Source organism: Melospiza georgiana, chromosome 14 (genome assembly GCF_028018845.1).
Source record: "Melospiza georgiana isolate bMelGeo1 chromosome 14, bMelGeo1.pri, whole genome shotgun sequence".
NCBI classification, from domain to species: Eukaryota; Metazoa; Chordata; class Aves; order Passeriformes; family Passerellidae; genus Melospiza; species Melospiza georgiana.
This window is the reverse complement of record NC_080443.1, coordinates 19,788,364-19,815,654: the sequence shown is the minus strand read 5'-3', so window position 1 is coordinate 19,815,654 and position 27,291 is coordinate 19,788,364. Positions and strand designations below refer to the sequence as shown.

Here is a 27,291-nt window from a genome sequence, read left to right as displayed (position 1 = left end):
GCTTTGTCAAAATCTGTATTAAATTAAAGGTGATTTCACCTGGATCTTGGATTCAGATAGATGGATCCCACTCTGGGGAATTGTTGGACAAAGGAGGCAGGAGGAACTGGAAGGGAGAGAGCTCAGAATTGTTCACATTACATAAAATTATTTCATAAATTCATTACATTTCGCACACTCAAAAACTCAGTTATCCCATTTTTCTTGCACTGGGAGTTTAGATAACAAAATGGTCTGGGATTGGGAATTTAGAAAATAAAAGGGTCTGGGATTGGGAATTTAGAAAATAAAATGTCTGAGATTGGGTTCTTCCTTAGAGGCTGAATGTGGATCCATCCCCAGCTCCTCCAGGACATTCCTGCCCAGCCAACCCGGACTCATTCCCAAGGCAGAGCAACTTAGAGCTGCACTATTCATAAATACACATTTATTTTTCATTAGAAATGCGTAATTACAGCATTTTTAAAGCATTTTCCCCTAGAAAAGTAGTTAAGCAACAGTACAAACAAAAGTGTTAGTCTTCTGCAAATACAGTTTTCATGACACTGAACAGAAAACACCAGCAAAAGGCCAAGAGTTGCCGTCAAGGGATTTTTCCTTTTTTTAAATATTTTCCTTTTTTTTTTTTTGTTATAAACACCATAGCAAAAAAAAAAAAAAAAAAAAAAAAAAAAGACTGTTCCAACAGTGAAAAATATCTGAGCTCTGGAGCTTTCCCTAGGTGGCAAAGCAGGTACTGCAGGGCAGCAATACCCAAACATCTGCAGACATTCCATTTGCACAGGAGGGACCAACGGGGTGGCCAGGGATGGAGTCTCACAGTTTGGATGCAGTTCTGCCTCTCCCCATGAAAGATTTGCTCTGTCCTCTCTGAGTGGATTTAAGTGCAGCCCACGGGGTTTTTTTGAAGGCCAGGACTTGGGTTGGTGTCGTGATGCAGCTCTGAGTGAAGCTGGAATTATCCCAGGTGAGGGGGAGCAGGGCATGGCTGGAGGTTCTGAGGTCTGGGAGGTTTTTCCAGCCCTTCCCTCTCCATTTCTGGCTGGAGTTCACTGCCAGCTCCCCAACATTCCTCAGTCCTCTCACTGGATTTGGATGGCTCCGTGTTCTATCTGCATTTCTGGCTGGATTGCTGATTGAAGGGAATCAGTGCCCTGCAAAGGGGAATGGGACAGCAGGAAATCAATCCAAAAGTGATTTTTATTGGTGTAACCAAGAGAATGAGAGCTTATTATACAAATATAAAGTTCTTGTGAATTCCAGTGGAAAAAATTCCAAAGCAAAATCCGCATGGATGTGGGCTCTGTGACAGTGGGAATGGGAACACACTCACAAAGGCACCAAAAATAACATCAAGAGCCTCCATGAAGCCTAATGAGGAAGCTGAAATAATGCAGTTATGATAAACATCTACAAAATCATGAGTGGCACCAAGGCAATTATTCCCTCTCTCTTCCCAGGAAAAGAACCAGCTCCAAATAAAGGAAATAAATTCAGAGTCTGGCACCAAACTGAAGCTGTGGAAGGCTCATCCCAACAGAGGGATTTTGGGAACAGGGAGCTGAGAAGGGCACCAAGGATGAGCATGGAGAAGAGAGGAAGGAGTTCTGCAGTGCCAGAGCTGCTGGGGGTGAAATCACCTGTTGGTTTTGTCCTTGGAATTTCTCAGTTGGAGCAGGATTGGGTCTAAAAATGCTGATTTTCCCCCCTGCAGCCTTTCCCTGGTTAGGGTGAAGAGACACAGCACAACTTTTCCTCAGGAAATCCCTCCTGCTGACCTGACTCTCCTCACTTCCCAAGGAAAACCAGGAAGAACTACAAGGGAGCACAACTGACTGAAACCTCCAAAGCAAAAATCTCTTTACAAACCAACTCACTGCCTACCAGGAACAACAAGGGAGGGAAAATCCAAATTTCTGTGAGCCAGGAAAGCACCTGCCCAGAGCAGCTGCACTGGCCTGCACAGAGCCCCTCACACCCAAAAAAGCTTCCCCTGCCAGCAGCCATCACAGCACGGACAGAATTCCAAGCCCAGGGCAAGGATTTCAGGATTTTTTCCCTCTGAAAAAATCCAGAGATCATTCCAGAGATGCTGGATTTTCCCTCATAAACACCTCTAAATGATGCTCTGTGCAACACCCTGGCCACTGAATTCTCTCTCTGACAGGATATTGGTGATGAAAAAGCATCATTTGAGGTTCTGCTTTGTGCTCCAGCCTTGAACCTGCCAAAAGATCCACAAGGGGAGAAAATCCACCAGAATTCCCAAATTCTAGGTTTTATTACACAGTCCCAGCTTATTTATTATTCAAATTAAAACACCAGAAGTTCAAAATCCTAAAATGCTGCTCCTAAATTCATTTATTTTCCTCTGCCTTGTTGCCAGTGATTGCATTTGGCTACAGGAATTTTTTCCTTGTTTAATTTGAAGGGCATTTTGTGTTTGCTTAAAAGTTCAATAAATTCATGCCAAGGTGCTGAATAAATCTATGAGATTGCTAAATTGGATACCACAAAAAATTTACATAATCCTCAAAGTTTTCTTTCCCATTTAGAGGGAAAGTGTATTGAGTAAATAGAATTATCAAATATCAGCACAACAGCAACACCAAATATTGATCCAACCTCAGACCTGAAGGGATTACAAGAATTTATATTTGGAATGATGGTGGGTTTTTTTCCAAATCTAACAAAATTTACCACCAGCATTGCATCTGAGCACAGAATTTTAATCCAAATATTCTGTATTTCTAGACTTTGCAAACTGCTGTCAAAACATGAAAAGAAGCCAAGCAAAAATCATTCATGAATACACTGAAAATACAAAATTGAAGTGGATTTTGATCTGTTCCAGCTGAACTCAGAGCAGGAATTCACTTCAAGAAAAAAAAGGGCAGAAAACTGGTACCTTGTAGTGAGACATGAAATAAATCCACATTTGTGCTGTTCCTAAGAGGGAACTGGCACAGAATCCAACCCAGGTGGAAAACAAATTCCACTTTAATGAGCTTTGATTGATAAAGAGCTGCAAAAGCCTTGGGAGCCTCTCAGCACCTTGACAAAGAACCAGGTGCAAGTGGCAGTGCAGTGCAGGTGGAAGTGTCAGGGGATTTTCCCTTCCCTCAGATAAGACTTTTCCCCTCAGATGAGAGATCCTTCTCCACAGGAAAATTCCATATTTTTATCCACAAAAAAATCTCCTGAAGGATGGATAAACTCAGAGCAGTGCAAACACCAAGTTGGTTTCTCCAGCTCCTCTCCAGACCTTCAGTTTTCACTTGGTGCAAAGTGAGGAAACATTTACGGCTGACTTGTTTTGGGGCTTGTCTGCTTTTCCTTTCCTGCCCTTTTCCTGTCCCATTCCTGCCCTGCTTTCCCTGGAAAGCTCTGGGGTTCAGCACAGTGTAAAACCAACACGGTTTTACCAACACAGCTCCTGGGGGCTGCTGCTCTTGGGAGCTCTGCTCCAGACTTCCTTCCTGAGGAGGGAAATGTGGGAATTCTCCAGGCTTGGAGTAGGAACAGCTCTCACTGCCTGCTGTGCTTTTCTGGGGTCATGGTCCTTGTGGGTCCTTCCCAGCTCAGGGTATCCCCACTGTCTGTGGCATTCACATTCTCTGAAAAATCCCTTTGGCCAGGGTTCTTCTCCAGGGAAGCTGAGAAGCCTCAGAGAAAAAGGAAAACAATTCTTATCTCATTTGCTTCTCCTGTGTTTTGCTCCTCTGGAATGCGTTTGGAGATTGTTTACCCACAGGTGATTGTTTCATTGGTTTCATGTGAGTTGTTTGCATTGTTCTTGGATTTATTAAATCCACAGGAGCAGCAGTGATGGAGGATCCATAAAAAACAAGGCACAATCCCTGCAGAACAGCCTCAGTGTCCAGAGCACTGTTAAAAATAAAATATTGACAAGGGCAGTGGCAAGGCAAAAAGAATTCCACAACCACGTGGAGAAGCCCACAGAGTGGGATTTTCAAAACCACGTGTGACCAAATTCAGAAAAATGTGTTCCAACTGGTTTAAATCAGCTTTGTGGTGCTGTCACCAGAGCTTCAAGCTGATGACAGACTTTTTCTAGCCTCAGCTTCACGGCTGTTCAAACTGATTAAAATCGACCAAAAAAACCCCAATAATTCCTCCTCAAGCAGAGAGGATCAAGTGTTCACTTCCAACTGGACTTGCTGTTGATCAAAACAACTGGAAAACTGCTGTCAGAACAGGAATGACTTTTCTGAGGGAAACCTCAGTCTGAAAATACTTTTCGGCTGATTGCAGCCACATTTTTGGTGCTGTTCTTTGTGAGGCTCTCAGCCTTCAGGGACACACCAATGACCAAAATAACTTCTCCAGAGGCACTGAGCAAGGACAGCAAAGCAGGAGAAATCAAGAATCACTTCCACCTTCAAAAAAATTGATGTTTCTTATTATAAATGATGAGTTTTATGGTTTGGAAAGGGGATGATGAGCTGCTTGTAGTTGTGGGTAGATACACAACAGATCTGACAGCTGTGGAGAGGAGAAGGGGAAGGGGAAGGGGAAAGGGAAGAGGAGGAGAGGGAAGGGGAAGAGGAGGAGAGGGAGAGGAGAAGGAGGGGTGGCTCATACTTGGCTGGAGGCAGCGTGGTCTGTCACAGGGGTCAGCTGCACGTACTGCACCTGGATGTCGCTGCCCTGCAGAGGGGAGCCGTCCACGCCGCCGGCCGCGGGCTCGGCCGAGGCCACAGCGATCAGCTGAGCCCCCTGCAGCACCTGTGGGAGGGCAGGAGAGACAGGTGAGAGCGGGCAGTGCCACCAAGGCAGGCTGCCAGGGATGTTTGAGTTTTAGCTTTTATATCTTCACATTCTGGACTGCATTAGTACATGACTCTGAATTCCGTACAAAGTGTCAGCAGTTCTCCTCACAGCTCAGTCACACAGAGCAATCCTTTTCCAGCCCCAGAACCAAGGACACCACTGCAGCTTCAGCCCAAAAAGTGCAAACAACAGGGAATGGAGGGGAGCAAACTGGGAGGATGGGACTGCATCACCTGGAGTTGTGACTGGACAATTAACCCCAATATGGAAATGGACCAAAACTCATAAAAATGTGGAAACTCATGACACGTTGCCCATCTTGGGTCCATCTTGGGTGTAGCCCTGGCTGGGCTCTTGTAGTGTCCAAAGTGTATCCTTTGAAAACCTTTTAATAAATGTCTATTTTATTCCTTTAATTCTGTCTAGCCCCTGTTCTAGGCAGCCTCTCAAGGCATCAGGAGGAGCACAGAGGGCAACTGGTCCCAGCACCCTGCCCAGCAGGGCTGATGCCTGAAGAGCTTTGTATTTTTCAAATCCTGTACTGCATTAGTGCATTGCTCTGAACTCCATATAAAGTGTGGTTAACTGTCTTCACATTTGGGTCAGACCATCTTCCAGACCAGGAATACCCTGTGAACCATCCAGAGAAATCTAACCAGGAACACCCCATGAACACCCAAACAAACCCAACCAGGAACACTCCATGAACCACCCAAACAAGTCCAGATCCAACACCAAAACCCACCAAAGGAACCACAAGAGAAGCTGTCCCTCAGTTCCAGCTGCTCCCAGCAGGGTTTCCCACTAAACACAGAGCACATGGATTCTCATACTGGATGCTCAGTACATTTGGTCTTGTGGGATTGATAATTATGTTAACTTTGACAAGTTAATTGGGACAGAGTGACAGATCCTGCTGTGAGTGTGATACCACCAGAAATCACTGAGCAAGGTTTTCCTGCAACACCCAAATCCAAGATATTCCTTCCCACAGCCAAGGCATTCATTACAGCAATGTTTATATTCCTATCAATAGGAAGGTGTAGATTTAGGAATTCCTAATTAATGCTTATGTTTATCCCATCTGCATTTGGCTGGAGAAGACAACAAGTTCCTCACAGGCCTCAAACCCACAGAAAAACTGATCCATCTCAAAGCACTCAAAATGGGTTTGGGATAAACTCATTGTAATTCCCTTCTTGAAACAAAAATCAGAATAAAATAAATATATATAAAAAATAACAAGTCCCCCTTGCATTTCTCAAACCCAGCCCCACATCCAGGTTTAACTTTTATGAGCCACAAATGAGGGATTTCTAAACATTTGAACACAATGAACAAAAGGAATCTTTCAAACCAAAAGAAGAGAACAAAGAGCAAAAAATAACATTGTTCACAAAGGTTCTGCTGACCAAAGGATGATTTCTCAGCTGATCAGAGGGTGGGTGGCCGTGGACGAGGGAATGGACCCGAATTTCCCTGGGGAGCGTGGGAGGAAGAGCAGGTGACCTGCAGCAATGACCTCCAGGGTGTTGTCAGGATTTTATTGGGATCTTGGGTGTTCTGAGACAGCACCAGCACCAAGCTGCTCAAGGATGTCCCAGTCTGCTCTGAAGGAACAAGCAGAATTCTCTCCTCCCACAGTATTAGTTTTGGAAGCACCCCATGCTGGCAGGATCACCCTTTGTCCCACTGAGCCCCTGCAGGTTTGAAATTACTTTTTTTTCCCCATTTATTTCTCAGCTGGAATATTCAGAAGGGTTGGGAGTGACTGAGCAACCCCACGAGCACAGAGTCCTGGAGTTTGGGTTGGAGCAGCTGGGAGAGTGGAGGTGTCCCTGTCCATGGCATGGGGTGGGATGGGGTGACCCCAACGTCCCCTCCAGCCCCACCATCCCAGGATTCTGGGATTCTGCCCCTGTGCCATCCCACTGAGCTGAATCTCTGCCTTTCTCTTCAGCTTCCTCCCTCTCCTCTCCCCCTTTTTCTTCCCTCTGTCTTGGTGATTTGGGACATGAAAACAACTGATCTCCCAAATTTCTCTATTCTGACCCTTCTTCAGTGAGATATTTACCACACAAAACATAATAAAATGAATATTAATAATGAAAACCATCTACTTTCTCTGTTCTCTTTCTTTCCATGTCAACTCCATTTTATCCCATAACAAATAATTCCCATTTCACATCCCACTGCCAAGGCATGAAAGGGAAATTTTCAAAAAAGAATAAAAATGTAAGAAATTTTCTTTCAACTTCTTCCAAAATTATTCAAATATGTTTAAATTTCTATCACATCCTTTGAACCTGCTAAACCCCATTTTGAACCTTCTAAACCCCATTTCTGAACCTTCTAAAACACATTTTAAACCTTCTAAACACATTTTTGAGCCATTCTTGCTACTGTTGTGAGCTCTTTTATTAATCTGAGCAAACACATGTGTTTGCCTACCTATAAAAATCTCAAAAATAAGATATATTAGGATTTTGGTGCCTTTTTTCCATGTTTTTTCCCCATTTCTACAGCAGGAATGCAGTAAAAGGGGATGTTTCTTTAAACTAAAGTGAGGTTTGGAATCCCAGAAGGAGTGGATGTTTCTGGAAGCTGAAAATCCTGGGACACTGATGGCCAAACACATTCAAATGACAAACACATCTCCTCCAAATGATAAGAAGCTCTGCTGATAAGAGTTCTCTTCAAAAAGATAACTCCCTGTCCCTGATTCTTTTCAGTCTGAAACTTTTGGAGCCTTAAACTAAAACCATCTCCTGCATTTAATGCCAGCAAAACATTCATTTAGTGGCTCACATCCTCAAAAATTCCTCTCTGAAGGAAATGCAGGGTTGTGGGATAAAGGCTTTGCAGAAAATCCCACTGCAAGAGCTTTCAGGTGCTTTATTCCCATTAATATCCCAATTAATTGCTCTGGAAATAAAAAATAAAAAGCATCCACTGCTCTTAAAGTGAGGGAATTTCATGAGTTGCTTCCTTGGAGACCTTTCCTTCCCCAACAACAACTTGCACCTAAATTTGTTATTTCTTTCTGACATGAAATGTGCTGATATGAAAATAAATTCAGCATAAATCAAAGCAGTTCAGAGTGGAGGAACTGTCCCTGCTGTGCATTTCTGGGAGTGCTGAGTGGAACCTTGCAAAAAGTGACCTTAAATCTGTCAAAGCTTCATTAGGGAACCCCCAGCAGAGCCACAGAACAGGGAGCACCTCCTGGAAATCCCCCAAAATCCCAGGCATGGAAAAGGAAACTGATTTCAGCTCCACAGAGTGGGGAGAAACCAAAAGGAGAATTCCAGAGTGTGTTTGTAGCAGGGGCACTTTTTAATTGTGTAAGAATAAACCATCCCAGCTTTGGGATTCCCTTCCTGTCCTGGAGAAATGCAGGAACACAACCTGGAGCCACTTAAATGTCCCCAAAATGTCCCTTTTCCTGCCTGCCATGGTCAGGATTCCTGTCCTGGAGAAATGCAGGAACACATCCTGCAGCCACCTGAACCTCCCCAAAATGTCCCTTTTCCTGCCTGCCATGGTCAGGATTCCCTTCCTGTCTTGGACAAATGCAGGAACACAACCTATAGCCACAAAATGTCCCCAAAATGTCCCTTTTCCTGCCTGCCATGGTCGGGTGGAGTGAGAGGAGTGATGGCAAAGTGTGGCTTTGCTTTGATTTCTGGCAGGGAGGGTTCAGGCCCTGAACAATGATGTCAAATGCATCAAATACAAACACGGATTTCCACTGAAAATCCACTTGAAACCAGCACACGTGCAAAGGTTAATTATAATTATAATTAATTGGCAGTTTGAGTGCAGATGGAATTTCAGTAGAAATGACTGGTTATGGAAACAGGAGTTACCTCATCTCATTCCCTGTATCAAATTCGAGGGGATATTGGGAAGAAAGGAAATCTGGATGGTTCCTCTGGCTCATCTCCTGCTCTGAGATCCTCCCAGGCAATTGTGCTCCAAGGGAAGCTCCTCAGGATGGCTCTGGAGTTGTCTGAGGGCTCTTCCCAAAACCAGCCTGCACTTCAGGGGGATGGAGCACCTCTCCTAAGGGAAAGCCTGGGAGAACTGGGATTGTTCAGGGTTCAGACCAAACTGTGACCTTGCAGTGCCTGAAAGGGCCTCAAGAAAGATGGGGAGAGACTTTGGGCAAGGGATGGAGGGAGAGGACACAGGGAATGGCTCCCAGTGCCAGAGGGCAGGGATGGATGGGACATTGGGAAGGAATTCCTCCCTGTGAGGCTGGGGAGGTGCTGCAATGGAATTCCAAGAGAATTTCTGGCTTCCCCATCCCTGGAAGTGTTCCCTGGACAGGGCTTGGAGCAGCCTGGGATAGTGGAAGGTGTCCCCATGGCAGGGGTGGATCTGGGTGAGCTTTAAGGTCCCTCAGGAGTCCCCAAATCTGCACAATTGCAAGAGGTTGTGCATAAATGGTTCAGTGCCAGCAGCAAGCACAGCAAAACCCATGGAACTGCCTCCCAGAGGAAGAGTTTCCAGGAATGGGCAATTCCAGATCTCTAGGATAATTCACTCTTCTGAGCAATACTAAAGAAGCCTTTGGCTTAATTTTTTTTTTCCAGAAGAATGTTATTGTTGGGTTTTATTCAATGTACAACTGAGTAATGGCTGGATAATCCAGAGAAGAATACTCCAGAGTCAGGGAAATCTTCCTGAACTGGAGCTGCTGAGTGCAAGAGCTCAAGGAAGGAATCAAAGATGGGTGATGCTCAAGGAAGGAGTCAAAGATGGGTGATGCAGACTCCTGCAAGTGAGCAGCACTGGGAGAGGAGAGGTCAGTCCAAGGAATACCTCAGGGTCACTCACACAGCATCTGCCTGGTGGGAAATGTGTGAGTGCCACGACCCAGCCAGGAGGGAGAGGATCCCTCCTTCCTGAAGGAATGGTTTCCTTTCCATTCAAATGTGGCAAATCCTTGCTTGTCTGAAAATACAAACCTGGCTTGAAATGGCACCCTGGTCTCCAGTTCCTGGTGGGATTAGTTCTGCTGGAAACAAAAGGTCAGGAGAAATGCTGGGGTATTTTCAGCACTTCCCACGACATTCTGCTGAAGGATTCAGGCAATTGCAGCAGGAGGAGCATCCAATCTTTTCCTAAATAAATTCAGAGGAGGATTTGGCCTCTCAGTGCTGCTGAGAAGCTCCATCCCCTCCAATGAGGCTGGCAGTAAATATGCCACTTAAAAAGAGTCTGAGCAGATCGCTGAGGATCTCCCCAAATCCCACACAGCTGGGAGATGTCTGCTCCAATCCCTCACTCTGCCCTCAGAAGGGTCACTGCACTTCAATTCCAGAAAGAAAAGAGATTTAGGGGGAGCTGCAAATGTTTACATCATAACTGGCAGTGGGTTTTTTTTTTTTTAATAGAAGCAAAATAACATCTGAAAGTTTGGCTTTTGTTGCCAGAGTAACAAACACTGCTCCTGCTGTCCCCGACAGGATCCCATTAACCAGGAGAAATATGGATGGGAAAACAAGAACAGAGACACAGAGAACTTCTAGGATTGCACAGCTCAGGAAAAGGCCTAAGGAAATGAATCTTCTCCCTCCTCCACTTGAATTCTGGAATGATGTCACCAGCTGGAGTTCCATCCATCAGGATCAGAAGTTCGTGGTGGCTTCAAAGGAAAAGCAGGAGGAGGATGGGGGGAAAAACCAGAGTGAGGAGCCTAAGCTATAAATCAGGAGATGGAGAAAGTTCTAAGGCAGTGCTTGTCAATTAAAGAGCACTTAAAGGAGCAAACAGTGCTCTGGAGAATTACCTGAATTACAATAATGCGTTTCCAGCAGAAAATTGCACCAAAAAAAACCTGCTCTGGATATAATTCAGGGAAAAAAATTCCCAAGGACAAGGAAAAGGGGAAATTTAACCCAAGTTAAAGAGCAGACTCGGGCCCTCAGGGTTTGTTCAGCCCCACTCCTTTGGGAAGATGCTCCCTGATTTCCTGCACAGGGAGGAATGCAGAGCCTGGAGCTGTCTGTTGCCTTTGGTTTTCCTTTCCCACCCAAATCTCGTGACAGGAGTGACAGAGCTGTACTGAACACGAGGACTTCTCTGTGTTATAGGGGGTATTTCCATGTGGAGGGGGAATATGAATCCCAGAATTTCAGCTAAAAACAACCATATGGGGTTTGGAATGAAAACCATATGAGAGAACACCTGCACTTCTCCAAACACTCCTACAAAAGCTACAGATACTTGTAGGAAAGGAATTAAAACACCAACTCTAGCTCCAATCCTGGCTTTTATCTGCTAGGGAAAGTTCATGTCCAAGGAGTCCAGAGGAACAGAAGTTTTATCTATTTTATTTCAATTACTGGCACTGGGCAAGGTGAGTGTGGCTCTGGCAGTGACCAGAACTCGCAGCAGATGGGCTGGATATTAAAAGTGATCCATCATCTCCCACCCCAGAAAATCATCTCTGATGTCCAAAGCCTTCTCCTGAAGAAAAGCAATTAGGAGAGCTGATGGATTTCCTCCATGGAGGTGGATGTTGTTCCACACAGCCGCTGTAGTTTTTAAAGTATTGGGTTTTGATGGATTGAATAAGATCAGAATCAGCACAAATCAGCACTCTCAGATTGCCAGCAGGGCTCACAGATAAGCCATGAATTATCTCTGTGTTCTCCACCTGAGGCCACATCATTTCTGCTGGAATTCCACAGGTGCTTCCCTTTTGCCAAGGCATTAAGTGGACAAATGTTTGCAATCCCCTGGACAAAAGCTTGGGAATTGCTGCTTCTCTCACACCAAGCATTTGCAATGATGCAAATATTCTTTTTCTAATTTCCAGCCATAAAATAGAAATGACTCCTCAGAGAGTGTCAGTTTGTTTAAGTCATGTACTACAAGTTCTGGGACTGCCCATGATGTTTTCCCAATTTTGCAAATGAATTTGTGATTCCTTGAATTAATTTCCTCCTTTATGGACTTGTCTCAAGTTGAAGCCAGTAGCCTGACATGTAACAATTGTACAAATCCTTCAAAAATGGGATTTGCCAATTACATTCCACATTGAGCCCGCAAATAAAATCCTTGTTCTGGAAGGGATTTTTAAAATTTAAATTTTTTTTCTGCGTGCATGAAAAGCAGTCCCAGAGAAATTTGGATTTTAGCAGAGAACCAAAGCTCTGTTTCAAACGGGAACAAAGAGGAACAAGAAGGGATTTGTTTATCCACTGCACTTCCTGCATCGCTCCGAAAACTGCACCGAGTCATTCTAAAGCCATTAGGTAACACATCCACCCTGCTCTGCTATAAATCATTAAAATCTCTTTGCTTTGGGGGTGGAAAACAATTGGCACAGGCGTGGAGTGCCTGTTCTCCCCCGTGGATTAAACTCCAACCATATGTGAGTTGTCAGGGCAGTTTTACCCTTGCCGGGGCTCCCCGAGGTTCTGTGCTCTCCTCACCCCTCTGTTCACCCTTTGTGCTCATTCTCCTCTCCAGCCACATCCAGGGGATGCAATCACAGGAACCAGAACATCTCTGAACCCCTGCCTTTGCTGTAGAGCTCCAAGTTTCACCTACGTGGAGCTCCCAGCCATCCCTGGCCTGTGCTTGAACCTCGCTCTCCCATCCAGCACAAAATTTCTATTTTGCTACCAGCTGAGCCTCCAGGCCAGCCAAAGGTCTTTAATTCCCCTCCCCAGATTACATTTGCATACATGTTAAACTTTCCCAGCGTCATTTGCATGTTTGAAAAGGCATTTTGGAAGGCCTCTCCATTTGATTTTATTTTTTTTTCCTGCAGTGTGAGTTTGAAGCAGACATCAAGGAGAGCTCTGGACCCAGAAGTGTTGTTTGCTCTGAGTCCACATCTGCTTTTCCCCAAGCCATTGCCAGTTCTGGAGCTCACTTTAATACCCAGCTGGGATAATGTAAAACGAGGATAGAACCTCAAATAAAGGCTGGGAGCACATATTTGTGCTCAGGAATAGCTGTGTGCAGCCAGTTCAGCTTCACTCGTGTTCTACCCACTGAAATTTGGTCTCAATGGAAGGAAAAGGGTGGAAAATCCACCCCAAAACAAGCCCAGTGTGTGTGTGTGTGGCCACACGAGTGGAACTAAAGCTCACCAGAGATGTCTAAAATCCACTGTTAGAAGGTTAAAGTGCCTTATTTTTACAATCAACCCTTCAGTTTTGAAAGCAAAAATGTGCTTTTCTCCGAGCAGCAAACACAGAATGTTCCCTGGGTTGCTGGGAAACTTCTCCCTCTACAGCTCCAAACTTTCCTCTAATCCATGGAAAGTCTGGTAAGAAATTGTTTAATTCTTAGGACACTCCAGCTATTGGAGTAGAGAGGGAAATGCTGGACACAGAGAGCTGAATAAATGGATTAATTCTATACAAACCATCGTTTTTTGGCAGCTATGGTGGCCCAAACATCCATCAGGAGTCGGGCAGCAATAAAAGTGATAACCTGATAAGGTTATCCCAAAAGCTGTGCAGAGAGAAGGAGCACAAGCTGTGGCTGACAGGGATTTGTGGGATGGGGAAGGAGTTTAGAGAGTGTCAGGGAAAGTTCTTCCTCCTCCCAGCCCATTAAGGGATGAATTATTTTGATTTAGATGAGCAGATTTTTCTTCACACATCCCCCAGTCTGAGCCTGACTGCGTCTGGCTGTTTGTGGAGCTGAGGAAGGGCTGAAAATGGGTTCAGCACTGGAGGAAAAATCAAAACCCACCCACATTTGGCCTTGCTGGAGAGAGAATTTCCAGCCCTCACATGGATCCAGACGCTCCCTGGGAGAGCAAAATGCCAAGATCCCGTTCATGTGAGATTCCATTGAGCTCGGGCTCATGAAAAGCAGTTTTTCATATCTAACACAGAACATGCTGGGGTTTTTTTCCTTAAAAATCCTTCAAAAAGTGTGGAAGTTGTGCAAAAGCAGCTCATGGAGAGACTCAGAATGACCCTGGTGTCACTGAACCCCCTCGTGCTGAATTCCTGCAGCTGGCAGCACTGGCACCCCGAATTCCCAGCTCCTAAAGAGCTCCTAAATTCTGGGAATATTTCCCTATGGAATTCCAGCTCCTAAGGAAATTCTGGGAATATTTTCCCCCTTAATTCCCAATTCCTAAGGAAATTATGGCAATATTTCCCTAATGAATTACCAGCTCCTAAGGAAATTCTGGCAATATTTCCCTATGGAATTCCAGCTCCTAAGGAAATTCTGGCAATATTTCCCTAATGAATTACCAGCTCCTAAGGAAATTCTGAGAATATTTCCCTGTAGAACTCCCAGTTCCTAAGGAAATTCTGGGAATATTTCCTCACTGAATTCCCAGCTCCTATGGAAATTATGGGATTATTTATTTCCCTGCTGAATTCCCAGCTCCTATGGAAATTCTGGGAATACTTCCCTATGGAATTCCAGCTCCTAAGGAAATTCTGGGACTATTTCCCTATGGAATTCCCAGCTCCTAAGGAAATTCTGGGACCATTTTCCCCATAAATTCACAATTTCTGCCTGAACATGAGGTGGTTTTGCAGCCTGTTCTCCTCCTGGTACCAACATTTTCCTCTGCCAGGATGGAACAGTCCCAACAACTCCAAACTTTATCCTTCAAAAATCACTCCCCAACCCCCCTTAAATCCAAGTTTCACACTTTTTAAGGAGAAAGGAGAAATGGGATTTAAGGAGAAGGAGGCAATAAGTGCTATTTAAGCTTTTGTCATAACAAGGAGATAAAAGCACAGGAAAGAAAGGGATAAAAGACTCTCCAAGGAGATTTGCAGCTGACCAAAAATTCCCTCTGATCCTTTTATTTACCTACTTGGAGCTTTTTCCTGAATATATCGCTTAGGAATTGGATCACACAAAGCACAAAGAAAGCCACTGTACAGTAAATAAACCACAGAGGAGATAAGGCATGAAACAGCACTGAAAAAGATCAATTTCAATATTTTTTCTCCTTTTTCTGTGTGGTCAGATTAAAAATCTTTAGGAATTAGCCATCCTAAAAGTGGAAATAAATATTAAAGCACTGGGCATGCCAGAGTATGGTTGGGCAGTGTTATAAGAAGAGCAATAAGAGTTGATAATTAGATTTAAAATGAGATTTTAAAGTTCAAATGGTGGCACCCAGAAGGGAGCAGACAAAGAGTGAACAGGGGAACTTTTAAAAGGTTTGGGAGTCTCTGAGAGAAATTTCATGTTCCAAATCCAAGGAAATGAAAATTTCTGCCTATTTTCACCCTGGATGTGAGGGATCAGGGGTTAATTCCAGTTCTGGGGTGTCCAGAGATGGAGCAGGAGCTGCTGGAATCCTGTCCCACCCTCCTGGAGCTCCTGCAGATCCCCCAGATCCACATTCCCACTGATCTGATAGGAACAAACCCTGCAATCCCAAATCTGTATTTATGGGAACACCGAGCCTTTTCCTTCTCTCAGATAATCCTGAGGAGCTGATCTGATCCCAGGGAATGGAGTTTGGTTTGTTTCTCCTGAACAATCCCATTCTCACTGTCCCCCCTGCGCTTTTCCCTGGTTTTCCTGCTGCAATTCCTGCTCAGCAGCAGCAAACCCCACTGAGCCACCCCCAGATTCTGCATTAACGCATCCCAAATGTCAGGGGGCAATTTCAGGGAAGGCTCAGCCTCCTCGGGGCGAGCTCAGTGCCTCTCACAATGGCAGTGATTTCATCTGAACCTCTGACAACTTGTGACATTTCCCCTCTCCGTGCAGCATTTTCCATTTCTGCCCCGGGAGAAATGTGCTGCCACCCCAGACCTGGGGACATTCCCAGAGTCCCCCCAGCCATTCCCACTTCATTGACAAAGAGCCCCTTTGAGAGCTCCCTGGGGATGGATGCATGTTAAAACATTCCAGATCCCACCCCACGGAAAAGCTGCTGCTGCTGACATTCCTGAAGGGATTTCTGGAGTGTTGGGCCACAGCGAAATGGTTATTGTATTATAGATATTATTATATAATACAATAATATTATTATTCTATTGGGATATATGATATATAATTTTATTTTTATTTTATTTTCATTTTATTGTTTAATTTTTATTTTATATAGTATATACATAATAATATAATATATAGTACCATAATAATTCATAATATAATTATGAATTATTAATTTAATATAATTAAAATAATAATATAATTTATTGTATAATATACCTGATAGAATAATATTTATTTCCTATAGAAATAATAGATAACAATGTTATATATAGGAAGATATGAATTTTTCTATGATATAAGAAATTATAATATAAAATTTAATGTATCATCTATATTGTACAATATAATGTTATTGTATGGATTTTATGGGAATTTTAATTAATAAGAAACCAGGAGAGAGAAACAGAGGGGTCTCTTTGCTCCTTCTGTAACTAACCCTATGTAACTGACCCTAACTGACTTCCTATGGGAAGGAGTAGATCAGGAGTAAATTCCACCTGAGCTCTGTACTAATAATTAGCAAAACTATTAATTAATGAGCTTATTATTACTAATAAACATTCGTTCTTCAGACCAAAAAGTGCAAGGATTAAATTATAAAAAATCAATTTGATCTTGGAAAAACCCATCTGGAATTTCTGGATATTTTTTACCAACAAGGAAAGTTTGGAATTGTTTGGATGCTGCAAACGAAAGCCTGAAGGGGAGGAAGGTGCACGTGGAAATACTTAACGTGGATAAATCCCTAATAATTCTACTCAGGGCACGGGGAGAAATCTGGGAATGTTCCCACACAACACGTGGGAAGAGCGGAGCCTGGTGCTCACACGGATTGAAACTTCCCTGAGGAATCCAGGAGTGAGGATGAGAGCAGGGACAGAGACTCCCCAAAAGGGATTAAGGGAGAAAATGAAAAGTTTGAAGGCGATTTCCAGGATAAAAATTCCAGCGGAATACGGAGCTCTCCAGGAAAAATAAACCTTGGAGGCTGCACTGCCAACGCTGCCGTTCCACAACCCCGGCATAAAAACCTCCTATTCCATGGCAAGGTAAATCCAGGGTTTCCACCCAGGGGATGGGATTTCTGTCCTGATAAACAGCTGAGAAAATCCACAGATGTGACGTGCAGGAAAGATTCATGTAAGACAATTCTGCAGGAGGGAGAATTCCAGTTTATTTTTGGTGTGCTGGAGTTATTAAGGTTAAAACAGAGGGGGAAAGTTCTGTTGTGAGAAACAATTAAAAGAATTACAGTCATTAAAATTTGAGGAATTGCATTTAGTTCTACATGGAAATTATTAAGAAAAATAATTAATTTAAAAATTAAAATCTTTATTCCTGCACAAACTTAAAGCACTTGAGCAGCAGCCAATAGTGCAGGGAAAGCAACATTCTCCTTCCAAAGCTTCCACTGGAATAGCTGAGATATCCCGAGAAAATTTAAAATAAATCATATTTATCACCAGAGGAGCAAAAAAAGAAAGCAAACACCCATTTTATTGTTTTTCCTGCGGCTGGAAATGAGATTTGAGCCTGAAAAGAACAAACAATTGCGGGGTTTCTGTCTAAATCTGTTTGTTCGCTGCTTGGGAACTGGGGAAGGATTTTATCCAAGGAAAACAAAATCCTACCAAGCCAAAGGGTGAGGGAGCCTCGAGCCTGGGTGATGCTGAGGGTACAAATCATGTGAAATTCCCTGGAAATAAAGAAATTATTTCTTTTACAGCCCAACATTTCTCACGCTTGTTCCACATTTTGAACATTTCTGGCCCCAATCCTGCTCCGAGCCGGAGCACAAGTGGATTTTGGCCACCAAGGAGTCAAAGGGAGCAGTGCCAGGCACCCTGGAGAGCCAAGACAGGGTTAAAATCCTGATTTAGGATATTTGGGGAGGGTGGGTGATGTTGTTTTCAAGTTTAATTCAAGACAATCTCTCGTAGACCTCAAAAGCAGGAAGAAAAGTGAGTAATAAGCTGTTAATTCCCTCCGTTTCTCCAAGTTTTTACTCTCTCAGTGCTAACAAAAGGGAACGGTTCCCGAATTTCTTTACTAAATTATTGTGTCTGTTGGTCACTTATGACTTTAAGGGCTAAAAAGATCAGATGAACAATTTTAGGGGATTTTTTAAGACTGTGAAAGTCCTGTTTTTAAATCCCTTCCCAGCACTAATGGCAGTTTTTATCAAAAGCCAGGAATTTCCAACAAGGAATATTTCAGGGACTTCATCTCCCACCACTGCTGTTATTTTTTTATTTATGGGGTGGCAAAACGACAAATTTTTTTTTGTTTTTTTTTCAACCCTAAAATTTGTTGAAAAGCGACAGGATTTTGAGATATCTGCCTAATGAGTGACTTAATTGTTGAGTAATTCCATGGCTCCCATCCCTGCAATCGCAGGTAAATAAGAGGAACTGCCCAGACACGGAATGTTCCCGGGAAATGTCCAAGATTTGGGAAGCTGGCTCAGGATGAGCCGCGTGTTTGTGGAGACATGAGGCCGAGCAAGGACTTGGGGAAGGATCCCTCTGGGAGAAGCTGAGCTTAAGGAAAGTTCAAAGGTTATGAAAGATCCCTTATGTAACGAATCCACCTGGATTTTTGATGGAAAACACTGAATTTTGAGTTAATCTAAATGAGGGTGGGGGGGTTTTGTTTTCCAGAGCGATCCTATGGAAATAAAGAATTTTGTGGAAAGCTGGGGAAACATCACAATGAAAAGCAAATGAAAAGCAAATAAAACGAGAGAGGATTTCAAAGCCTTGAGCTGATATTCCAAAGGAAAGGAAAGAGACTGAATCCCACTCCCAGAATTCCTTACAGGCAAAAATGAAGAGAAATCTTTGAGAGGGAAAATTTCACCATTGAAATTTCATGTTAAACACTTGTTTCACACACCCCCAGCAGCACCAGTACTTGTCAGATAATTCTGATTCCCTGCATTCCTTGCACTTCCCTGTCAGGAGGGATCTGGCTCCGTTTAACCCAGACCTAACAAAGCCGAGTTTGCTTAACCCCGACAGAGTTTAACCCCGACCTTTGGCCACCTGCTCTTAAACTCCAAGGGCTTCCCTGTCCTTACTCCCTGCTTTTCTGTAACCTCACCTCACACCTCACTAAACACTGCCAAGGTTTTACAGACTCTGTAATTCCCTAATTCCCTGCTCCGTGGGGCTTTATTGGGATTGTAACCTTTTCATGAGCTTGTAAATCCCGGCCGTGACAGAGCGAATAAAACCCGAGGATGAAGATATTCCATAGCTGTCGTGGAGAATTTTTTTTTAATAAAAACATTTTGAAGCATTTCTTTTTTAGCTGGAAACAAATTCCCCCTTTTTTTTCTTTTCCACGCAGCTGTCAGCAACTGCTCAGTGTATTAAATATTCTGCTTTCAAGAAGCAATTGTTTCGAGTTGAGATATTGAGATTAAACCCAAAACTCATTAAAAGACACCCAGAGCTGACCTGGGGCTATCCCTGCTCTCATTTGGTTCCCACTTCAGAAGAGCTGCCAAGAATCCATGAAATATTTTTCAAAATCTTTGGACTTGGGTTGATCACGAATGAGTTTTTCTCGAGGAGGTTTGAGCTCGCTGCAGCTTTAAGGAATTTGCACATCAAAAATCAATAGCAAACCCTCATCCATTAAAAGGGTACAAAGGGCATAAAAATCTGATTATTCAGCGTGGAAATTAAACACAGAAATCGTAAAATGCCAAATTTTCCACCACAAAAACCAAATCTGTTTGTTGTGTCAATTAAATTAAAAAATTAAAATGGAGAAGTTAAAATTCAATTAGAAGTTTCCTGCTCATTTTCACCAGAACAAAGGAGAATTTGTTCAGCTGAAAGGGAACAGTGAAATCAAATCCATCCCAAAGATTTTGAGGGAAAAACTGTCACAAATACATCAAGATCCTTTTGAATCCCAAGGACTTGAACAGAGCCTGGAAAAGAGGAGCAGCCCTGGGAGCAGAGAGCTCCAAACCGAGGAAAGCTGAAAATCCCAAATTTTCCTGTAACTGACAGCTTGGGGATTCAGAATTCTTTTTCCTGATCATTCCCTGCAAAGCAAAGCAAAGCTTTCTCCTGATCATTGCCTGCTAATTGAAGAGGGGGAAAAACAGGCAGAGGGTTCAGAGCTCGCTCTGTTCCTCAGGGAATGTGGGATCCAGTGGGATCCCCAAAAGCAGAAACCTCCTGTGACTCCTTCCTTGGGAAAACCAGAAGAAAATCCATTCAAAACCAGAGAAAACACCCAAAAACGTGCACCAAAAAATCCAGAATTTCTGATTTCTTATCTTAGTTCCCCACTGCAGGGATTTTTATCCAGGATGAGTTTTTGAGTCCTGGAACATTTCCTGTCCCCTCTGTTTTGGCAGGATCCTGTGAACCTGAGTGCATCCAAATTTGGCCATTTTTGGGGAAAATAATCATTATTCCCCCTACAAATCCAGATTTACAGTCAAAGGACTGGATTGGGAAGGAACTTTAATTAAACAAGTTAATTCCTCATTAATTGATTCATCCCTGGTATTATAATATTAAGATCTCACACTAATAAGGAATATCTGTGATAATTCCTCAAGACATTTTCCTTGAGGTTTGTTAAAATGCAAAAGGTGGAGTTAAAATCAGTAATAGAGTAAAAATAATTTATGGAGTAAAAAAATATTCAGGGAGTGAAAATCATTAATGGAATAAAAATATAATTAATGGGATACACTTTAATTACTGTCTAACTGCAAATTTATGGATCTTAAATCCTGCAGCACTGAGCAAAAATAGTTTTGCTTTAAAACTGACAATTTTATACTCCTTACACTGCACCTCAAATGTTCTTTGTTCTTATTAAAAAGTTCCATAAAATGTAAATTCTCCATTCAGCTGAAAGCAAATAAATTTTGATCTGCTAATTATGATTATTTAATTTTTACCCATGATGAATTAAAAAAAATCAACCCAAAGACCAGGTTTGACACCAAAAATTTCACCCACAGGGAAATAACCACAAGCCACGAGTTGTTCTCCTCTTTCAGATGCTCTTAAATTCTGTATATTTGGGAATATTATGTGACAAACCAGCACATGCACACAGCAATAGTTATTTAAATTAATCCTAAAATGTTCCTGAAAAATACAAAATTTTTACCTTGGAATTAATGGAATTAATTCCACAGAAAAAAAAAAAATCTGCATTTTAAAAGCCAAAATATCAGTTTTGCTTGCGGAATCCTTGTTTAATTTAAATTATTGCTGTTTAAACTTCATTTTTTATCCTCCTTGCTCTGCTCACAGCACTTGGTCTGTGAGAATTACTACTATCTGTATTTATAAAATATTTTCTATAATTTTTCCACAGTTTTCCCCCTTTTTTTTCCACAAAATCTCTCCGGGAACCAACACAGGAAGGTTTATCCATCACTTTTCCATGTACTCCACAGCTTGATGAACAAAACCCCTTGCAGGCATAAAAGGGGTTTCTCTTTTGATTTATCTCGTGGATTTTTTCCCCCTTTTTTCGAGGAGATTTGCAGGAAAAAAAGGGGGGAAAACTCCAGGCAGAGCCGATCCTCCCGTGCCAAGAAATCCCCTCCTCTCCCTCACGGGGCTCCAGCCTCGGGAGCTCTGTTTAGATAGGGAAAAATGAGCAACAAATGGTTCCATTTGTCAGAAAGGGGAAATATTTGCAATCCTCCCCTTTTTCTATGGATAATATGCATCCATATGGATTTCACTGGCTCGGCCAATTAGGACAAGTGGTTCAAGATGCTCCTTAATTTCTCTTTTGAAGGAAAACAATAATAAATTTGGGAGCCCTGGTGTTGTCAGATGAGCACATTTTGCCAATCTGAAGGATTTTCTCTCTCCTCCCAAATCCTGGGGAATTTCCCAGGGGTTTCATTCCTCTGGCTCCTGAGAGAAGGACAGAAGGGTTTTCAGGGAGTATTTGGGGATGCTGGAAGGTTGAACTGATAAGGCAGCACGAGCTTGGCCTGGAGCGGGATTGAGGGATCCTGGCAGCTCTGGAGGGAAGCACAGCAAGGTGATCCCACCAAAACCCCATGGAAATCCCATGGAAATCCCATGGAAATAAGGCTTGTGTTGCTCCAAGTGCAGGACAAAAACTCCAGTGAAACACAATCCAGGGATTTGGACCTTGGAAAATGCAACCCTGATCCGACATGGAATCACGGAAGCGCCAAGGCTGGAAAAGCCCTCCGAGATCATCAAATCCAAACATTCCCAGAGCTGCCAGGGGAATGGATCCATGACCCCAAATGCCACATCCACCTGGCTTTAGATCCCTGCAGGAAGGGGGATTCCACCCTGGGCAGCTGTGCCAGGGCTGGGCAGCCCTTTCCAGCAGGGAATTTCCACAATTTCCAACCAAAACATCCCCTACAAGTTCCTCTCACCCTGTCCCTGTTCCCTGGGAGCAGAGCCCAATTCCCCCCTGGCTCCAGGGAATCCAGGTCCCTCCTGAGCCTCCTTTTCCCCAGGCTGAGCCCCCCCAGCTGCTCCTGGTGCTCCAAACCCTTCCCAGCTCTGTTCCCTCCACATCACACAACAAATGCTGGATCTATCGATGACTCTGGAGCCCATAAAGCACAAAATACCAAGGAACTCAAATAATCCCCAAATCCTAAATTGGTTTAGGTTTGAAAAGCCCCTCCAAAGCCATGGAGTCCAACATTCCCAGCACTGCCAAGTCCCCAAGCTCTGCATCCACTTTTAAATCCCTGCAGGGATGGGTTTTGGAGCTGGAGCTGAAAACTTCAAGTTCTGATCCAGGTCCTGTCAAACCAATGGCAAAATTCCCGATTGTTTGAAAGGGAACAACAAGGAATGAAAGCATGGAAAGTGTGAGGAGCTGAAGTTCACCCCCAAAAAATAATTCAGCTGGGAAAATGAGGAACAGGCACATGAGATAAGGCAGGGAAACACCAGGTGCCCTTCCCAAAAGTTCTGTGGAAGCTCTGGAATTAAGGTAAAAACTGAATGTTGTGTCCTGTCCAAGCCCTGAGCAGCTTTACCAGCTTTTCCTGCAAATGTGTAACTTCATATTCCTTAATGCCTCAGAATTCCTTCCTCATTCCTTCATTCCTTAATTCCCCCTCTGCCTCCCGGATCCCCACCTCCAGAGAACGTTACTGGGGAAACTGCAGCCACAGATGAGTAAAGATAAAATACAGATACAAAATATCCACACAAAATCCCGGATATTTCCTTTTCCAACCACACTCCTGAAAAGAGTGGATCTAAAATCAACCAAATCTATGGAATATTTTACATGGACTGAGCAAGCTAAAGAATTACGTGGTGCTTCTGGTCTGCTGGAATTATAGTCAGAGATCCAAAAAATCCTGTTCTTGCCTGGGATTGTCCTGTAAATATTTCGGGGTGGCTATCCATAGCAGGAACAGGGAAAAATACTGGGATATATATACGTATATATAGGGATAAAATATAGAGATACATATATATTTTTCCCTATCAAATACATGGAGAGATATATATATATATATATATAAATATAGGGATAAAATATAGAGACAGATATAAATGGTTTCCCTCTAAAATACAGGGATATTTGTAAAAATATAGAGATAAACTCCATTAAAACCCTCAGCACTCTCACTCATAATTCAAGTGATTTTATTAAATTCAATCTAATTAGGCTCAAAAGTGAATTAAGATCTATAAATTAAATCCTCTGGTATTCTGTCATATATTGCCTACACAGGGGTTTATTTGGTTTAAACTAATCTCTAAATTAACTTTGTTAATTTAGAGAATATCCTTGCAGAGAGCAGCCCAAAAGAATCTCTGAAGGATTTAGAAGAATTATGGAAGTTATTCCTGTTATTATTTACAATTTTTGGACAATACTTTTAAAACATCATGCAAAGTTAATATGTTCATATTTTCATGCATTTTTAACACACTCCAGTTTGTGCTGATGCTGGCAATAATAATTCAGTTTTTTGGATCTAACACCCACCCAAATGCTCTTCACACAATTTCACTCTTCCCCCGTTAACCTTCACTCTCCCACACCACCAAAGGAGTCCCAACATCCTGAAAATTATACAAAACCTCTTTTTCTTTTGGTAATAAATCTGTCCTTCAGAACATAACCCTAAATGTTATTATAATCAATATCCTCTACAGATATTTTCCTCTCTAACTCAATTACATTCCCCTTTTAATTAGGAGCTTTATTGACTGGGTACAGCAATGCCCTCTAATCCTCACTTTGGCTCTGTCCTTCTCTGGAATTTCCATGGAAAAAGACTCCCAAGCTTTGAGAACACCCAAATATCACTCTCAGCCTCAGCTCCAACTCTGTTCATGCTGCACATTCCCAGCATCCAAACAGAACTCCTTGGATATTCCCCTGGCTCTGGGGGAATGTTCCTGGAATGTGGGGACTGATGCCAAAAGCAGGTCCAGGTCTGGACCCTCTGCTTGGGGAGAAATAATGGAAAATGTTCTCCAGACCCCTCTGGGACACCCTGATTCCCTCCCTCATCTCTCACACCTCCGACACGCCAGGTTTAATAAAGGAGAAGGGAAAGGCAGGAGGGATTCTGGGCAGATTATAACTTAAATTTGTGATGGTCCCCCTTAATAACCAGAGAATTTGGCCACATCCATTGTTACAAACCACAAATATCATCTGTCTGCTCCATAAATCATCATTAACAGAAAAGCACAGTATACAGCAATAAATTAGCCCATGAATCCCAAATCCACTTTTTTTTAAGCACAAAACAGCTTTTCAGGTGTTAAAGACAAAGGCAGCCACAAGCCCCTGCAGCTCCTGTAGGAGCACAACCTCTGCATGAAGTTTGTGTTGGATTTTCCATTAATCCCCCTAAAAGCCCTTCTCAAAGGCAGCCAAAGCCAAATGGGAGCCACCTCTCCCTCACCTGGAAGCTTCCTGGAGTGAGTACCCCCAAAAATCCGTCATGTGCATCTCCACACTTTCAACAGGCTGAGAAATGACTGAAAATTTAATTAACAGAGGCATTAAGTGGTTCAGGTTTCCTGTTCCCTTTGGAAGCTGCTGCCTGTCCCCGATGAAGAATTGTTTTCAAGGAGATTCCTGAGCTCTGTTTTTGTTTTAAATACTTGTAGCTAAAGGCAGCAAGAAATAACTCAGGGAAATAAAATATTTACAGGAAAAGCTGTAGTGAAATGTAGGTTTTATGGTTTTCATAAAGAAACATTCGGGTTGTGTTTCAATAGAAACTGGAATAAAACCTGCTGAAGTTTTTAATGCTTTAATCTACAGAAATAAACATCAATTAAAGTCACGTGGCTAAAAAACCAGGAGCGAGTTATATATTTCATGGGCATTGTAATTTAATGTTTTTATCGAAATTCAAAATAAAAAGCTGAACATTCCCATTTCTCCCCCTCTTTGTTATCCGAGTTTTCCAAAGAATCACTCAGTGGAAAAGATGAAAGTTCTTCCAATTTCTCTCTTTTTTTTTTTTGGTTAAACAAATTTTAAAGAACACAAGGTTAAAGTTGAAAGATGCCCCTGCTATTGCTGGCTGAGTGTTTGTGAGTTGTCTGAAAATACAGATCTGAAGTCTCGTTGTAAAAATGACCTTTCCTTTGGATAACTGCAAGAAAGATTTCCTTGGCAAGTGCTCTCACAGGGAAAAAAGCTTCACATATATAATTTTTTTCCATAAAAAGACCCAAATGAAATCAGAGATAACAGTATAGAAGTCTGTGTGGAGAAAAAAATACAAGAATTTTGAAAATTAGAGACTGAAGGAACAAAAATCACCACAGAAAAATTCAAGTTCCTTTAGGTCCCACGTATGCCTCTGTAGTAAGGTCTTGTTCAAAGGCTGAACCCAGGGCCTTGGAAAAAAAGGGAAAAAAAACCCCAAAAAACTACATAGAAAAAAACCTACTTAACAACTCTGAAAGAAGATTAAGGAAAAAGAGAAATCACCACAAATAAATTGAAGTTCCTTTGGGTTCCAAGTACGCCCTTTTAGCAAGGCCTTGTTGAAAGGGTGAACCTAAGGCCTTGAAATAAAGGGAAAAAAACTATGTGGGGGGGGGGGGAAAGCAAAAAAAAACTACACAGAAAAAAAAACCTACTAAACAATTTTGGGGAAAAAAGGGGTTAAGAAAAAAATATATCAGCACAGATATATTGAAGTTCCTTTGTGTCCCACATAGACCCTTTCAGCAAGGCCTTGTTTAAATGGTGAACCTAGCACCTTGAAAAAAAAAAAGGAAAAAAAACTATTCTGAAAAAAACACTCAACAATTTTGAAAACCAAAGATTTAAGGAAAAATAAAATCCTCACAGATAAATTGGAGTTCCTTTAGATCCCACGTAGACCTTTTAGCAAAGCTTTGTTCAAAGGCTGAACACAAGGCCTTGGTGACTCTGGATAAACTCCAAAGTTCATCTTTTCATTTGGTGCCAAGTTTGGAACTGTCAGTTCAGCAGAGCAGCCACACAAAGCCACAAAAATAAATCTTTAGCAGTTCTTTAGCACCCTGCTACTGTTATTCTGCCCTTGGAAATCCAGCTGCAAGCAAAGGATCTGAAACCCCCTGCGGCCATTACTTAATTAGGCTTCAAAATTTGGACATAAAACCAGGACAGTTTGGGAGTATTTTGGATTTTGTCTCTGTACTGATGGTTCAGGGAAACAGGGATTTCATTGGGAACTTCCTTGGAGTTGGAAATGCAGGATTTTAAAAGGGAAAACTCACTAGGAAAACTGCTAACTCCCCAAATCCTTCCCTCTCACTAGAGTTCAAGCACAGGTTGAAAATCAGCCTGAAAGTGCTGGGACAAAGCTAGAGTTTGATCTATATAACATACACTTTTTTTTTAAGCAGGTTCCTTGTTTTTAATCATCAATGCAAGATATTTTGAAGGGATTCAGTCCTAATTCTGTCTCAAAAAACCCTCTGAGTTCAGCTGGGGCCCAAAAATCAGATTTTAGTTCAACTCTATGTTTTATATTAACTGACTGAGGCAAAAAAGTATCTATATCTTTTTAAATTCCTGGTTTTGTAAGTGCATGGGAATAATTACAGACATGAGCAGAACTTAGAACTCTTTTCTTGGAGTTCTGTGTCTCCTCACTTGGAATTCTGTCTCCTGCTCTGAGCTTGCACATCATCTGTCCATAGCTGCACTCATTAATTTACACACATCATTAAAATGTATTAATTACCCATTTTTATCTGCAAGGAAATAAAAGACCCTTCCAAAAACAATCCTCTTCCTCCAAAAGCTCACAGCCAGTGCTACAAAAACACACCCCAGCTCACAGCACGAGCATCTCTCGAGTCAAACAATGGCTCCTTTTTCTTTTCTTGTGGAAGTGAATTTCGAAAGGCCGAACTCTCTGAGCAGATGGACCTAATTCCCCTCGAGTGATTTCACAAAATTAATTTCTATGGGGCGTTTGAGTGATTTTCTTTCCCCCCGAAATAAGAAATGCCAGAAATCCGAATTTACACACAATTTAGCAGGCACTGAGTGTAT

The 27,291-nt window shown here is 42.5% G+C and overlaps 1 protein-coding gene across 2 annotated transcripts in view; it reads right to left on the bottom strand.

Annotated features, from left to right (window-relative positions):
- Positions 1-412: 412 nt before the first annotated feature.
- BANP (BTG3 associated nuclear protein) overlaps positions 413-27,291 on the bottom strand; it is a 110,925-nt gene continuing 84,046 nt past the window's right edge. For both annotated transcript variants that reach the window (XM_058034091.1, XM_058034093.1), the window contains exons 12-13: positions 4,606-4,749; positions 413-1,154 (exon numbers count right to left, since the gene is read on the bottom strand). In XM_058034091.1, the coding sequence (XP_057890074.1) occupies positions 1,083-1,154; positions 4,606-4,749 (216 nt within the window). In that variant the 3' untranslated portion in view covers positions 413-1,082. The remainder of the gene's footprint in view (positions 1,155-4,605; positions 4,750-27,291) is intronic.